General features: G+C 45.2%; 1 protein-coding gene across 3 annotated transcripts in view; it reads right to left on the reverse strand.

Annotated features, from left to right (window-relative positions):
- LOC120048892 (MDM2 binding protein) overlaps nt 1-17134 on the reverse strand; it is a 66790-nt gene that overhangs the window by 33959 nt on the left and 15697 nt on the right. For 2 of the 3 annotated variants that reach the window (XM_038995203.1, XM_038995201.1), the window contains 8 exons: nt 13407-13501; nt 12397-12463; nt 11453-11570; nt 11041-11211; nt 7294-7407; nt 5204-5401; nt 3480-3570; nt 3153-3320 (listed from right to left, as the gene is read on the reverse strand). In XM_038995203.1, the coding sequence (XP_038851131.1) occupies nt 3153-3320; nt 3480-3570; nt 5204-5401; nt 7294-7407; nt 11041-11211; nt 11453-11570; nt 12397-12463; nt 13407-13501 (1022 nt within the window). The remainder of the gene's footprint in view (nt 1-3152; nt 3321-3479; nt 3571-5203; nt 5402-7293; nt 7408-11040; nt 11212-11452; nt 11571-12396; nt 12464-13406; nt 13502-17134) is intronic. The other variant, XM_038995202.1, reaches the window with a different exon arrangement.

Below are 17134 nucleotides of genomic sequence, written 5' to 3' on the forward strand. Positions count from 1 at the left end.
ACTGCTATGAGGATGGACCTCTCCTCTTCTCTCTATACACCAAGTCACTCCGTCATATCCTCACATGGTCTCTCCTATCACTGCTATGAGGACGGACCTCTCCTCTTCTTTCTATACACCAAGTCACTCCGTCATATCCTCACATGGTCTCTCCTATCACTGCTATGAGGACGGACCTCTCCTCTTCTCTCTATACACCAAGTCACTCCGTCATATCCTCACATGGTCTGTCCTATCACTGCTATGAGGATGGACCTCTCCTCTTCTCTCTATACACCAAGTCACACCGTCATATCCTCACATGGTCTCTCCTATCACTGCTATGAGGATGGACCTCTCCTCTTCTCTCTATACACCAAGTCACTCCGTCATATCCTCACATGGTCTCTCCTATCACTGCTATGAGGATGGACCTCTCCTCTTCTCTCTATACACCAAGTCACTCCGTCATATCCTCACATGGTCTCTCCTATCACTGCTATGAGGATGGACCTCTCCTCTTCTCTCTATACACCAAGTCACTCCGTCATATCCTCACATGGTCTCTCCTATCACTGCTATGACGATGACACTCAGCTACTTTTCTCCTTCCCTCCTCCTGACCCCCGTCTCTGCGCGCCCGGCAGATATCTCAGCTTGGATGTCGGTCCACCACCTCAAGCTCAACCTCGACAAGACAGAGCTGCTCTTCCTCCAAGTTAGTGTTAACTACTTTGGAGCACTCAGACACATATACATGGACCAGAGAGGCTGTTGTACATAAAGTAGAACACATCTACATACATTAGACAACTTTCTGTAGTAGAGAGAGAAGGAGTCAAAACACAATGCCTTTGAACAACTCCCTAAAGTATCTGAACTGAACAGTATCTGAACTGAACAGTATCTGAATTGAACAGTATCTGAACTGAACAGTATCTGAACTGAACAGTATCTGAATTGAACAGTATCTGAACTGAACAGTATCTGAATTGAACAACTCCCTAAAGTATCTGAATTGAACAGTATCTGAATTGAACAGTATCTGGATTGAACAGTATCTGAACTGAACAGTATCTGAATTGAACAACTCCCTAAAGTATCTGAATTGTGAGTGAACCTGTAGTGGATGAGGTGCAATGATTCGACGATGTAATTTAAAATTGGTTTGTAGCGTTTGGTGGAAAAACAGTATATACATCCAATCCAACCGTGTTCTTTTTCATGTTATTCTTTTCCATTACTATTAAAACATGATATATTACAGAGGAGCTTGTAGGAATATAGAGTTACCCTAGTCTCCAGACTAACAGAGTTACCCTAGTCTCCGGACTAACAGAGGTACCCTAGTCTCCAGACTAACAGAGGTACCCTAGTCTCCAGACTAACAGAGGTACCCTAGTCTCCAGACTAACAGAAGTACCCTAGTCTCCAGACTAACAGAGTTACCCTAGTCTCCGGACTAACAGAGTTACCCTAGTCTCCAGACTAACAGAGGTACCCTGGTCTCCAGACTAACAGAGGTACCCTAGTCTCCAGACTAACAGAGTTACCCTAGTCTCCAGACTAACAGGGGTACCCTAGTCTCCAGACTAACAGAGGTACCCTAGTCTCCAGACTAACAGAGTTACCCTAGTCTCCAGACTAACAGAGGTACCCTAGTCTCCAGACTAACAGAGTTACCCTAGTCTCCGGACTAACAGAGTTAGCCTAGTCTCCAGACTAACAGAGTTAGCCTAGTCTCCAGACTAACAGAGTTAGCCTAGTCTCCAGACTAACAGAGTTACCCTAGTCTCCAGACTAACAGAGTTACCCTAGTCTCCGGACTAATAGAGTTACCCTAGTCTCCAGACTAACAGTTAGCCTAGTCTCCAGACTAACAGAGTTACCCTAGTCTCCGGACTAACAGAGTTACCCTAGTCTCCAGACTAACAGAGTTAGCCTAGTCTCCAGACTAACAGAGTTACCCTAGTCTCCGGACTAACAGAGTTACCCTAGTCTCCGGACTAACAGAGTTACCCTAGTCTCCGGACTAACAGAGTTACCCTAGTCTCCGGACTAACAGAGTTACCCTAGTCTCCGGACTAACAGAGTTACCCTAGTCTCCAGACTAACAGAGTTACCCCTAGTCTCCAGACTAACAGAGTTACCCTAGTCTCCAGACTAACAGAGTTTCCCTAGTCTCCAGACTAACAGAGTTTCCCTAGTCTCCGGACTAACAGAGTTTCCCTAGTCTCCAGACTAACAGAGTTACCCTAGTCTCCAGACTAACAGAGTTAGCCTAGTCTCCAGACTAACAGAGTTACCCTAGTCTCCAGACTAACAGAGTTACCCTAGTCTCCAGACTAACAGAGTTACCCTAGTCTCCAGACTAACAGAGTTACCTTAGTCTCCAGACTAACAGAGTTACCCCTAGTCTCCAGACTAACAGAGTTACCCTAGTCTCCAGACTAACAGAGGTACCCTAGTCTCCGGACTAACAGAGTTAGCCTAGTCTCCAGACTAACAGAGTTACCCTAGTCTCCAGACTAATAGTTACCCTAGTCTCCGGACTAACAGAGTTACCCTAGTCTCCAGACTAATAGTTACCCTAGTCTCCGGACTAACAGAGTTACCCTAGTCTCCAGACTAATAGTTACCCTAGTCTCTGGACTAATAGAGTTACCCTAGTCTCCGGACTAACAGAGTTACCCTAGTCTCCGGACTAACAGAGTTACCCTAGTCTCCAGACTAATAGTTACCCTAGTCTCCGGACTAACAGAGTTACCCTAGTCTCCAGACTAACAGAGTTACCCTAGTCTCCAGACTAACAGAGGTACCTTAGTCTCCAGACTAACAGAGTTACCCTAGTCTCCGGACTAACAGAGTTAGCCTAGTCTCCAGACTAACAGAGTTACCCTAGTCTCCAGACTAATAGTTACCCTAGTCTCCGGACTAACAGAGTTACCCTAGTCTCCAGACTAATAGTTACCCTAGTCTCCGGACTAATAGTTACCCTAGTCTCTGGACTAATAGAGTTACCCTAGTCTCCGGACTAACAGAGTTACCCTAGTCTCCGGACTAACAGAGTTACCCTAGTCTCCAGACTAATAGTTACCCTAGTCTCCGGACTAACAGAGTTACCCTAGTCTCCGGACTAACAGAGTTACCCTAGTCTCCAGACTAATAGTTACCCTAGTCTCTGGACTAACAGAGGCTGCAGATCTCCGGTGGGCAAGCCGTCTGGTGTGAAGTGTCTCAGCAGCTCTTTGGCATCCAGCAAGGCTGGGGTGGTTCTCTGGCCCTGTACGTCCTTAGGCCCCAGCAGACAGTCAGACGAGCCGCCAGACAGCAGACCAAACCTGTGAAGGGAAGAGACCAAAGATGAGATGGTTAAATTAGTCACGTGTGAGGAACCAAAGATACTGTCGGTCTCTCTATTCCCATAAGCCACCTTGCTTGCTTATCGTTGTTGGAAGAGAGATATATGTACCGATGTGAAGACCATCATTCAAGTTTACCTCAGCTTCTGACGAGTCCTCTGGAGGTTCTCATAGTTCTGCAGAACACTTCTCTCTGGCCAATCAGCATGTTGGGAGTGTTTAATGAACTCTACATTGGAATGGGAAAAGAGTCATTTTACTTTTTTCAGTTTATTAGTCAAGGTTTCTAGTAGGAGTCCGTTTTAGAGATGGCAAATACAGTGCATTCAGAATGTATTCAGACCCCTAGACTTTTTCCATATTTTGTTACGTTACAGCCTTATTCTAAAATTGATTTAAAAAAATCAATACCCAATAATGACAAAGCGAAAACAAGTAAAGATTTTTTTTTGCAAATGTATAAAAATAAAAAACAGAAAAAAACCTATTTACATAAGTATTCAGACCCTTTGCTATGAGACTTTGAAATTGAGCTCAGGTGCATCCTTTATCGAGTGATCATCCTTGAGATGTTTCCACAACTTGATTGGAGTCCACCTGTGGTAAATTCAATTTATTGGACATCATTTGGAAAGGCACATACCTGTCTATATAAGGTCCCACAGTTGACAGTGCATTTCAGAGCAAAAACCAAGCCATGAGGTCGAAGGAATTGTCTGTAGAGCTCCGAGACAGGATTGTGTCGAGGCACAAATCTGGGGAAGGGTACCAAAACATTTCTGCAGCATTGAAGGCCCCCAAGAACACCATGGCCTCCATCATTCTTAAATGGAAGAAGTTCGGAACCACCAAGACTCTTCCTAGAGCTGGCCGCCCGGCCAAAATGAGCAAGGGCCGTGGTCAGGGAGGTGACCAAGAACCCAATGGTCACTCTGACAGAGCTCCAGAGTTTCTCTGTGGAGATGGGAGAACCTTTCATAGGGACAATCTCCGCAGCACTCCACCAATCAGGCCTTTATAATAGTGTGGCCAAAAGGCACCTAAAGGACTCTCAAACCATGAGAAACAAGATTCTCTGGTCTGATGAAACCGAGATGGAACTCTTTGGCCTGAATGCAAAACCTCACGTCTGGAGGAAACCTGGCACCATCCCTACGGTGAAGCATGGTGGAGGCAGCATCATGCTGTGGGGATGTTTTTCAGAGACAGGGACTGGGAGACTAGTCAGGATTGAGGGAAAGATGAACAGAGCAAAGTACAGAGAGATTCTTGATGAAAATCTGCTCCAGAGCGCTCAGGACCTCAGACTGGGGCGAAGGTTCACCTTCCAACAGGACAGCAACCCTAAGCACACAGCCAAGACAACGCAGGATTGGCTTCGGGACAAGTCTCTGAGTGTCCTTGAATGGCCCAGCCAGAGCCCGGACTTGAACCTGATCCTCCCCATCCAACCTGACAGAGCTTGAGAGGATCTGCAGAAAAGAATGGGAGAAACTCCAAAATACAGGTGTGCCAAGCTTGTAGCGTCATACCCAAGAAGACTCAAGGCTGTAATCACTGTCAAAGGTGCTTCAACAAAGTACTGAGTTAAGGGTCTGAATACTTACGTAAATGTGATATTTCCATTTAAATTTTTTAAATACATTTGCAAACATTTCTAAAAACCTGTTTTTGCTTTGTCATTATGGGGTATTGTGTGTAGATTGATGAAGGGGGAAAAAACAATTGAATACATTTTAGAATAAGGCTGTAACGTAACAAAATGTGAAAAAAGTCAAGGGGTCTGAATACATTCTGAATGCAGTATAAATATTACTGAGCTGTGTTACGGGGAGTAAGGAGGGACTGGAACAGCAGAATACCTGTAGTCTTCGTAGTGAGGTTCACCTCCTCTGCTCCACGGGGCTCAACTCTGGGCAGACTGGAGTCTTTAGGCAGGGCAGAGGCTTTAGGCAGGGTAGAGTCAAGCATCTTGAGGTACTGTTCTCTGGCCAGGCTGAGCAAGATCTTCAGGTCATTGACTGGTATTGAAGCTGGCTTCTCTGCCTCTTCTCTACGTCCTAGTCCATATGGAATAACGAGAGTAGTCAGTAAGTAGCCTTGTCCGAGCCAGGATGGCCCACAGGGCTGGAGCCTCATGTTTCTGTAGCGTGAGGCTGCTTAATGTTATTGGAGGTTTAATACTGGAGGAACCACCTATCAGTCTGGCTGCGAGACAGACTGACTTTAATACTGGAGGAACCACCTACCTGTCTGGCTACGATACAGACTGACTTTAATACAGGGGGAACCACCTACCTGTCTGGCTGCTAGACAGACTGACTTTAATACTGGAGGAACCACCTACCTGTCTGTCTACGATACAGACTGACTTTAATACTGGAGGAACCACCTACCTGTCTGGCTACGATACAGACTGACTTTAATACTGGAGGAACCACCTACCTGTCTGGCTACGATACAGACTGACTTTAATACTGGAGGAACCACCTACCTGTCTGTCTACGATACAGACTGACTTTAATACTGGAGGAACCACCTACCTGTCTGGCTACGATACAGACTGACTTTAATACTGGAGGAACCACCTACCTGTCTGGCTACGATACAGACTGACTTTAATACTGGAGGAACCACCTACATGTCTGGCTGCTAGACAGACTGACTTTAATACTGGAGGAACCACCTACCTGTCTGGCTGCTAGAGAGACTGACTTTAATACTGGAGGAACCACCTACCTGTCTGGCTGCTAGACAGACTGACTTTAATACTGGAGGAACCACCTACCTGTCTGGCTGCTAGAGAGACTGACTTTAATACTGGAGGAACCACCTACCTGTCTGGCTGCTAGACCGACTGACTTTAATACTGGAGGAACCACCTACCTGTCTGGCTACGATACAGACTGACTTTAATACTGGAGGAACCACCTACCTGTCTGGCTACGATACAGACTGACTTTAATACTGGAGGAACCACCTACATGTCTGGCTGCTAGACAGACTGACTTTAATACTGGAGGAACCACCTACCTGTCTGGCTACGATACAGACTGACTTTAATACTGGAGGAACCACCTACCTGTCTGTCTACGATACAGACTGACTTTAATACTGGAGGAACCACCTACCTGTCTGGCTGCTAGACAGACTGACTTTAATACTGGAGGAACCACCTACCTGTCTGGCTGCTAGACAGACTGACTTTAATACTGGAGGAACCACCTACCTGTCTGGCTACGATACAGACTGACTTTAATACTGGAGGAACCACCTACCTGTCTGGCTACGATACAGACTGACTTTAATACTGGAGGAACCACCTACCTGTCTGGCTACGATACAGACTGACTTTAATACTGGAGGAACCACCTACCTGTCTGTCTACGATACAGACTGACTTTAATACTGGAGGAACCACCTACCTGTCTGTCTACGATACAGACTGACTTTAATACTGGAGGAACCACCTACCTGTCTGGCTACGATACAGACTGACTTTAATACTGGAGGAACCACCTACCTGTCTGGCTACGATACAGACTGACTTTAATACTGGAGGAACCACCTACCTGTCTGGCTACGATACAGACTGACTTTAATACTGGAGGAACCACCTACCTGTCTGGCTACGATACAGACTGACTTTAATACTGGAGGAACCACCTACCTGTCTGGCTACGATACAGACTGACTTGCTTTATTAAACTATGCTAGATACGTTTTTTTGTCAAATAGAATGTTCTCAATAAATTAGCTGGTTAAATAAACTGCAATAAAAAAATACATTAGCTAGGCTCTATTTGGTGGCAATAAAGCTAACTGTAAATGAGTGAGTGAGTAAAAGAGTGTGCTGAGTACAGACATTTTAATATACATATCTATTTTTTGTTATCTCAACGAGACTTACCTGGCTAAATAAAGGATGAATAAAATATGATGTTGTACTTACTCAGGCACTCCTTTAGGACCAGGGTCTGTACCTCGGCCAACTTCCTCTCCCTCTGTAGCAGTTGGCCTCCATGGAGACAAGGCAGGGAGCGCAGCCAGTCTGTAGAGGTGGAACCTGGGGGAAGAGACCAAGTGGACTGCTTTATCAATCAATTGGCTGAAAAAAGGCCATGGTGGCGAAGTAAATACAATATAGCAAGTAAAACACTGGAATGGTAGATTTGCAGTGGAAGAATGTGCAAAGTAGAAATAGAAATAATGGGGTGCAAAGGACCAAAATAAATAAATAAATAAATAAATACAGTAGGGGAAGAGGTAGTTGTTTGGGCTAAATTATAGATGGGCTATGTACAGGTGCAGTAATCTGTGAGCTGCTCTGACAGCTGGTGCTTAAAGCTAGTGAGGGAGATAAGTGTTTCCCGTTTTATTAATCAATGAAGATTGAGAAAGATGTTTAAACCACAACAATCAATCAGTCTGGCCTCCTGGGTTGACTCACCCTTTCTCAATAAATCCACACGACTCATGAATTCATATTAGGTTTACATTAATTAACATTACTTTAACTCTATCAAACTGTATTCTTATTCTTATTCATATGTTTTAAACTGCATTGTTGGTTAGGGGCTTGTAAGTAAGCATTTCACTGTAACACCTGTTGTATTCGATGCATGTGACTAATAACATTTGATTTCATTCTGAAGTTCCAAGCAAACACAGCACTATTGACAGAGTAACTACTTTACACTGCAGTGACTGAGGCTTGACTTAGGCCCAAATGGACTGACAGGGTAACTACTTTACACTGCAGTGACTGAGGCTTGACTTAGGCCCAAATGGACTGACAGGGTAACTACTTTACACTGCAGTGACTGAGGCTTGACTTAGGCCCAAATGGACTGACAGGGTAACTACTTTACACTGCAGTGACTGAGGCTCGACTTAGGCCCAAATGGACTGACAGGGTAACTACTTTACACTGCAGTGACTGAGGCTCGACTTAGGCCCAAATGGACTGACAGGGTAACTACTTTACACTGCAGTGACTGAGGCTCGACTTAGGCCCAAATGGACTGACAGGGTAACTACTTTACACTGCAGTGACTGAGGCTCGACTTAGGCCCAAATGGACTGACAGGGTAACTACTTTACACTGCAGTGACTGAGGCTTGACTTAGGCCCAAATGGACTGATAGGGTAACTACTTTACACTGCAGTGACTTTGAGGTTTGACTTAGGCCACAATATATTTTTTTATCTCCTCTAGCCTATTCTTCACGGCTAATTACACCTTTAATACACAACCTCCAAATAATGCAACTGCTTCTAATGAATTATTAAAGCATTTTGGTCTTATTAGTCTCTTCACTTTAGGCCCGTTAGGAGACTCTTTCTGCCTTGAATCTTTTTCATCAAAGTTCTCAGAGGGTCGTATAAGAATGACAGAGAAAGCAAAACAGAGAGCAAGAGAGAGAAGGGGAGAGAGAGAGCGAGAGAGAGAGAGGGGGGGGGAGAGAGAGAGAGAGAGAGAGAGAGAGAGAGAGAGAGAGAGAGAGAGAGAGAGAGAGAGAGAGAGAGAGAGAGAGAGAGAGAGAGAGAGGGGGAGAGAGAGAGGGGGAGAGAGAGAGAGGGGGAGAGAGAGAGAGAGCGTAACAGAAAAAAAGGCAGAACAGAACGGCAGGGCCTTTTAGAAACTATTGCTTGTTCCTCCATTTTGTTCTCTTTCAGAAGGAAAATGGTTGATGAGTAAAGGTTTTTCCTTAAGGTTTTTATATAATAAACTCCTACAGAGAGCGAAGGGAACAGGAAGACCTTTCAGGCACTATTGCTTCTTCCACCATTTTGTTATGGTCTCTTTGAGAATGAAAATGCCACATGAGAGTCGGTGTATAAAAGAACCATTCTTACGCTTTAATCTTTGAAGGTACTCAGAGTGAGGGTCATAAAAGTCAGAAAGAGAGGGAACAATTCTTTCACCGTGTTATGTTCTCTTTCAGAAAATAAATGCACCATGAGAGTTGTGTAAAAGAAAACAAACTCTTTGTAAGTCTCTCTGGATAAGAGCCTCTGTTAACTGCATGAAATATATTTTAAAAGTACAACATCTTTCTTCTTTTGGGGCATTTCATAACGGAACAAAATGTGCTCTCTGAATGAACGTGGAAGCCTGCATGCTTTATACTGTACAACAGGCTGTTACAGCATGCTCCCAGTCCACAGGGCTAACGCAGCAGGGGGAGGGAGAGAGAGAGGGTGGGGAGAGAGAAGGAAGAGAGGAAAGAGAGAGGAAAGAGAGAGAGAGGAAAGAGAGAGGGAAGAGAGAGGAAAGAGAGAGAGAGGAAAGAGAGAGGGAAGAGAGAGGGAAGGAAGAGAGAGAGGAAAGAGAGAGAGGAAAGAGAGAGGGAAGGAAGAGAGAGAGGAAAGAGAGAGAAAGAGAGAGAGGAAAGAGAGAGAGAGGAAAGAGAGAGAGAAGAGAGCGAGGAAAGAGAGAGAGGAAAGAGAGAGAGGAAAAAGAGAGGAAAGAGAGAGAGAGCAAAGAGAGAGAGGGGAAAGAGAGTGAGAAGAGAGCGAGGAAAGAGAGAGAGAAGAGAGAGAGGAAAAAGAGAGGAAAGAGAGAGGAAAGAGAGAAAAGAGAGAGAGAGAAAAGAGAGCGAGGAAAGAGAGAGAGAGGAAAGAGAGAGGAAAGAGAGAAAAGAGAGAGAGAAAAGAGAGAGAGCAAAGAGAGAGAGAAGAGAGCGAGGAAAGAGAGAGAGAAGAGAGTGAGGAAAGAGAGAGAGGAGAGAGAGAGAGAGGAAAAAGAGAGGAAAGAGAGAGGAAAAAGAGAGAGAGACTACACTGCTGTGTCTTCTCTCTTCGTCCTCTGTTTCACTCAGAGGTATGTCTATCTGTCTTTCTACAGGGCTTTATTATCTCTGAAAGAAGGTAAATATCCAGAGGAAAGAGTCAGAAAAGTTAGAGCAGGGTTCCCCAAATGGTGGCCCGCGGGTGGTTTTATTTTGGTTTTAGTTTGGACATAAGACTGTAAAAACACCAGGAAATCAGTTCCAAGTGATTTTAATTTAGGAAATCTGTTCCCAAGTATTGGCACGCATAATAGAGAGATATGTGATCTTATACAAATGTAAGCAAGGCTTGAAATGATTATGTTTCAGTCAAATATTATATCTGTTTGGGACTCTTGCAGTCAATTTGCAGTCTACAAATCATTTGTAATTACGTTCTGCCCCCCCCCCCCCCCCCCCGACCATCCACTCCAGAAAGAAGAAAAAACCATCCGGCAGCTGAATGTAGTTGAGGAACAAGTTAAAGATTCAGAGGAAAGAGGAGTTAAAGGAAGTAGTACATAGTGCTTGGGCCATTTTATAATTCAGCCTCCGACTTTCTATACATAACTTTCAAGTATAAACGCCTTGGGTTACTTTACCATTTTCAAATGATTAAAACTAGACAGAGTGTTAGGAAATGGAGAGGTAGATAAAAGCATCAGCTAGCCAGAGGGATTCTTCTTGTCCTTTTCAACTTCCGTGGCGACTGAAGAAGGCACCGCCTTAGACCCAAGGAACAGTGAATGACCTCAAAGAGAGGAGGCCTCCGAGCCAGTCTTTAAAGACCGCTGGATACCAAGCTGACAGCAGACCATCCTAACTGTCTGTGATATTGACAGGTAAGTCACCAATCATAATGTAAACAACATTTCATAGAGTAGATCTTTGTTTGTTCACCATTTATTTATTTTAAAGTTTCTTACCTGAAGACGACACTGAATTTTCTTTCAGAAGCCCATTGACGGTTGCCATGGCAGCGGCTCCATTGATCTGATTGGCTGAGTGTATCATGCGGGCCTTGCAGCCTCCGCCCTCTGACCCCTGGACCAACAGGAAGTAGTGTCCGCTCTCACCCTTCACCTCCACATATGGAACTACGGCAAACCAAATAGGTCAAAATGAGTAGAAAATAAAGAACACACATCCAGGTTATATGTAGGGAAAAAGCCATAGGAATGCCTAGAGAAGTTTATATAGTATAAAGAGTGCCTTGGTTCTTCTTGTTGCCTTAATTCTGGTTGTTTAAGTTCTGTGACGGTCGATCCAGGACCAACACGGAGCCAATCCCTTTTCTCACACATGGGCTGTAGCTGATGATCCACATGCAGTACCTACCAGACAGGGTCTTGGGTCTCTTAGCCATGAAGTCCTTCCACTTCTGGGAGCTGAGCTGAGAGGCAGGGGGTAGAGCCATGGAGCTGACCGTACAGGATAGAGAGAACAGGGCCCCTACCTGGAGTATAAACAAAATGTGTAAACAAAACGCACCTCAAATCATTATTTGACATATCTAGAGCTTGGAACTAGAAGGTTCTATGTGCAAAAAGATGATTCGGAGAGAATTGGCTTTAAAGTTCTGAACCCTAATTGGTTTGAATGGTGTCAACTATTTTTATATTTTATCATTTTGAACGTAACAACATGTATTGGGGTATTTCTAGTACCATATAGGTAGTGAACAGGGCTATGTTAATAACTACATTTCCACACAAATGCAGATTGAACCTTATAGTCCCAAGTTCTCCATTTGCATTTGCCCCATGGGGCTATACTACTACTACTGCTACTGCTACTACAACTACTGCTACTACTACTGCTGCTACTACTGCTACTACTACTACTGCTAATGCTACTGCTACTACTACTGCTACTACTACTACTGCTACTACTGCTACTACTACTACTGCTACTACTGCTACTACTACTACTGCTACTACTGCTACTACTACTACTGCTACTGGTACTACTACTACTACTGCTACTACTACTACTAGTACTACTACTACTAGTACTGCTACTACTACTGCTACTACTAGTACTGCTACTACTAGTACTGCTACTACTACTACTACTACTACTACTACTACTACTACTACTACTACTGCTACTACTACTGCTACTGCTACTACTACTGGTACTACTACTAGTACTACTGCTACTACTACTACTACTGCTACTACTACTACTACTACTACTACTACTACTACTACTACTACTACTACCTGATAGTCACCGTATAATGAGTCACACACTGGAGGAGTACTGACTGATTGATGTACCTTTCCAGACAGTGATCTGAACTGATCAAGGAGACGTTTATCTCTCGGTGATTTGGACGATAGTTCTCTGTTGTGATTGGTCAAGGGATGAACAAGTGTAGAACACTGGGGAGATGTATCCAGCTGTTTCTTATTGCCTTTTATAAACTGGCTGGGTTGAGCCCTGAATGCTGATTGGCTGACAGCCATGGTATATCACAGGTATGACAAAACATGTATTTTAACTGCTTTAATTATGTTGGAAACCAGTTTATAATAGCAATAAAGCACCTCGGAGGTTTGTGGTATATTACCAATATATCGGCAGGTAGCCTAGTGGTTAGAGCGTTGGGCCAGTAACCGAAAGGTTCTAGATCGAATCCCCGAGCTGACAAGGTAAAAATCTGTTGTTCTGCCCCTGAACAAGGCAGTTAACCCACTGTTCCTAGGCCGTCATTGTGAATAAGAATTTGTTCATAACTGACTTGCCTGGTTAAATAAAGGTCAAATAAATAAACCACGACTATATCCAGGCACTCTGCGTTGTGCGTAAGAACAGCCTTTAGCCGTGGTATATTGGCCATATACCACACCCCCTCGGGCCTGATTAATTATACTGTACATGACAAGTGTGGAACACTGGGGAGATGTATCTAGCTATTTATTATGCCTTTTATACTGTAAGGCTTGATCTGTTATTACTTCACACAATGACAGTAGAAAAATATCATGTTCAGTCTATATAGAGATACAGTCACATGAGACCTGGCTAATCATTATCTAAGAACAAAGTTCATTATCCCCAAACCAGTTTCAAGGGTAAACCTGTTCAGAGAGTAAATAAATGACCATATCTGCAGCGTGACTTCCAGCGTGACTGTCTAGCAGTTCACATACAACTGTTGGTAACATTCTGGAAAGTCCCATCCCTTAAACCAGCTATGTGGTTAAATATCTCCAGTTTAAAGATCTGAGAGGAACAGTTTATCTGAGATGTGGACGCCTCAGTCATCAGCTGATGTGAAGGATACAGGTGAAACTCTGTGCTGGAGCGGAGGAAGCTGGGAATATCTGACACTGTCACCAACTGAACCAGGTCTAGAACAGACCGGAAGTAATGGAACACCTGGAGAAAGATGGGAGGAGATGAAGGGAGAAAAGAGAGAGAGAGAGAGAGAGAGAGAGAGAGAGAGAGAGAGAGAGAGAGAGAGAGAGAGAGAGAGAGAGAGAGAGAGAGAGAGGGGAGATGAAGGGAGAAAAGAGAGAGAGAGAGAGAGAGGGGGGAGGGTTAGAAAGAAGGGGGTGAAAGAACATGACAAAGATGATGGACACATACACAAAACACAAGCATTAGATTGAAATATTACTGTAAAACTCATATTATACACACACAACACACACTTTAGATTTAAATATTACCACTTGATAGAAAGCGGAAGCCGTTATGCTGATATTTAGTTGGCATGTTTCACTACTTTCATTGACCTCTAACGTTACAGCAATGTCAGCTTTGTTCAACGACTGTATCAGGTATTATGAGACTGTGTGTGTAGCTAGGCCAGTTTAATAAGTAGCTAGCGTAGTTTACACCCTATCAGCTCCCCCCCTCTCCCTCTCTCTGGCCCGGGATTAGCTCCAAATCCCATTTCCCAAACAAGGGCCAGAGACAGCTCCTTCACAGGTCACCGTAAACAGATAGAATTCCATCCATGCAAAGGCTGCTTTCTGCTTTTCTCCTCAACCTCAGCCCTGCAAACTAAGAGTAGAAAATACCTAAATACTTTCATTAATAGCAACTCCAAGTAGGCCTTAAAGCTAAGCTTCCTGAAAGTGCAGTAATGCATCTGCTTTAGGATGAGTCACATCTAAATACAGACATGGAGTTACAGCCGGCCTGGGAGTTACAGCTGGCCTGGCCTGGCCTGGGAGTTACAGCTGGCCTGGCCTGGCCTGGGAGTTACAGCTGGCCTGGCCTGGGAGTTACAGCCGGCCTGGCCCGGCCTGGGAGTTACAGCCGGCCTGGGAGTTACAGCCGGCCTGGCCCGGCCTGGGAGTTACAGCCGGCCCGGCCTGGGAGTTACAGCCGGCCCGGCCTGGGAGTTACACACCATATCCCCTATATAGTACACCACACACACCCTATATAGTACACTACACACCCTATCCCCTATATAGTACACTACACACACCCTATCCCCTATATAGTACACTATATAGTACACAACCCCCACCTCTCTCCTTCAGTTCCACAGACACAACAGATAGTTAGTCATGGTCTCAACAACACCGTAAACACAGAACATCAGCACAATTACTTTTACTACAATCACACTCTCCCAGAACAACAATAATAATAATCGTAGACACCGCCTGGCACGGAACTAAAAGGAATTTAACGACACTAGCTAATCAATATGGGTGTTGTAAATCAGCTGTGTGTACCACGAGTAAACAGTCTACGAGTTTAATAACTGAGCGTGTGTGTGTGTGTGTGTCCATCGCTACATAGAACAGCCATGATTCATCTGTAGTGGAAAAGTCATTAGAGCAACACTGGTTTTTATGACAGCAGAGCCTGGAGCGGAGAGACAGCAACATGGACACTAACTGAGCTCACTCCCTCGCTCCGTTTCTCCCTTTCTCTCACTCGCTCTCTTTCTCCCCCTCTCTCTCTCTCTGACAGAAACACCAACCGTGTTAGATGGCTAAATATTTTATTTAAATTTTATTAAGCAGTGTTTTATTGAAAAAGTGTGATTAATGGATGTGTGAACACCTTAAGGGCTCTGTAGGAGTGTAAGTTTGAGTCTGCTTTTAACCCCGAAAACAACTGATAGTATCAAAAGCTGTGTTTACATAGCCGTGTCTCAGTGAGTAAAGATGCTCTGGTGGTAGAACAGTGAGTCAGTAGCAGACAGAACTGGAAGGTTGGAGGTAGGGTAGGACGGTGAGTCAGTAGCAGACAGAACTGGAAGGTTGGAGGTAAGGTAGAACAGTGAATCAGCAGCAGACAGAACTGGAAGGTTGGAGGTAGGGTAGGACAGTGAGTCAGTAGCTGGTAGAACTGGAAGGTTGGAGGCAGGGTAGGACAGTGAGTCAGTAGCAGACAGAACTGGAAGGTTGGAGGTAGGGTAGGACAGTGAGTCAGTAGCAGACAGAACTGGAAGGTTGGAGGTAGGGTAGGACAGTGAGTCAGTAGCAGACAGAACTGGAAGGTTGGAGGTAGGGTAGGACAGTGAGTCAGCAGCAGACAGAACTGGAAGGTTGGAGGAAGGGTAGGACAGTGAGTCAGTAGCAGACAGAACTGGAAGGTTGGAGGTAGGGTAGTACAGTGAGTCAGTAGCAGACAGAACTGGAAGGTTGGAGGAAGGGTAGGACAGTGAGTCAGTAGCAGACAGAACTGGAAGGTTGGAGGTAGGGTAGGACAGCGAGTCAGTAGCAGACAGAACTGGAAGGTTGGAGGAAGGGTAGGACAGTGAGTCAGTAGCTGGTAGAACTGGAAGGTTGGAGGTAGGGTAGGACAGTGAGTCAGTAGCAGACAGAACTGGAAGGTTGGAGGTAGGGTAGGACGGGGAGTCAGTAGCAGACAGAACTGGAAGGTTGGAGGTAGGGTAGGACAGTGAGTCAGTAGCTGGTAGAACTGGAAGGTTGGAGGTAGGGTAGGACAGTGAGTCAGTAGCAGACAGAACTAGAAGGTTGGAGGTAGGGTAGGACAGTGAGTCAGTAGCAGACAGAACTGGAAGGTTGGAGGTAGGGTAGGACAGTGAGTCAGTAGCAGACAGAACTGGAAGGTTGGAGGTAGGGTAGGACAGTGAGTCAGTAGCAGACAGAACTGGAAGGTTGGAGGTAGGGTAGGACGGTGAGTCAGTAGCAGACAGAACTGGAAGGTTGGAGGTAGGGTAGGACAGTGAGTCAGTAGCAGACAGAACTGGAAGGTTGGAGGTAGGGTAGGACAGTGAGTCAGTAGCAGACAGAACTGGAAGGTTGGAGGTAGGGTAGGACAGTGAGTCAGCAGCAGACAGAACTGGAAGGTTGGAGGTAGGGTAGGACAGTGAGTCAGTAGCAGACAGAACTGGAAGGTTGGAGGAAGGGTAGAACAGTGAGTCAGTAGCAGACAGAACTGGAAGGTTGGAGGAAGGGTAGGACAGTGAGTCAGCAGCAGACAGAACTGGAAGGTTGGAGGTAGGGTAGGACAGTGAGTCAGCAGCAGACAGAACTGGAAGGTTGGAGGTAGGGTAGGACAGTGAGTCAGTAGCAGACAGAACTGGAAGGTTGGAGGTAAGGTAGGACAGTGAGTCAGTAGCAGACAGAACTGGAAGGTTGGAGGTAAGGTAGGACAGTGAGTCAGCAGCAGACAGAACTGGAAGGTTGGAGGTAGGGTAGGACAGTGAGTCAGTAGCAGACAGAACTGGAAGGTTGGAGGTAGGGTAGGACAGTGAGTCAGTAGCAGACAGAACTGGAAGGTTGGAGGTAGGGTAGGACAGTGAGTCAGTAGCAGACAGAACTGGAAGGTTGGAGGAAGGGTAGGACAGTGAGTCAGTAGCAGACAGAACTGGAAGGTTGGAGGTAGGGTAGGACAGTGAGTCAGTAGCAGACAGAACTGGAAGGTTGGAGGTAGGGTAGGACAGTGAGTCAGTAGCAGACAGAACTGGAAGGTTGGAGGTGGGGTAGGACAGTGAGTCAGTAGCAGACAGAACTGGAAGGTTGGAGGTAGGGTAGGACAGTGAGTCAGTAGCAGACAGAACTGGAAGGTTGGAGG

This window comes from Salvelinus namaycush, chromosome 5, assembly GCF_016432855.1.
Source record: "Salvelinus namaycush isolate Seneca chromosome 5, SaNama_1.0, whole genome shotgun sequence".
Taxonomy (NCBI): domain Eukaryota; kingdom Metazoa; phylum Chordata; class Actinopteri; order Salmoniformes; family Salmonidae; genus Salvelinus; species Salvelinus namaycush.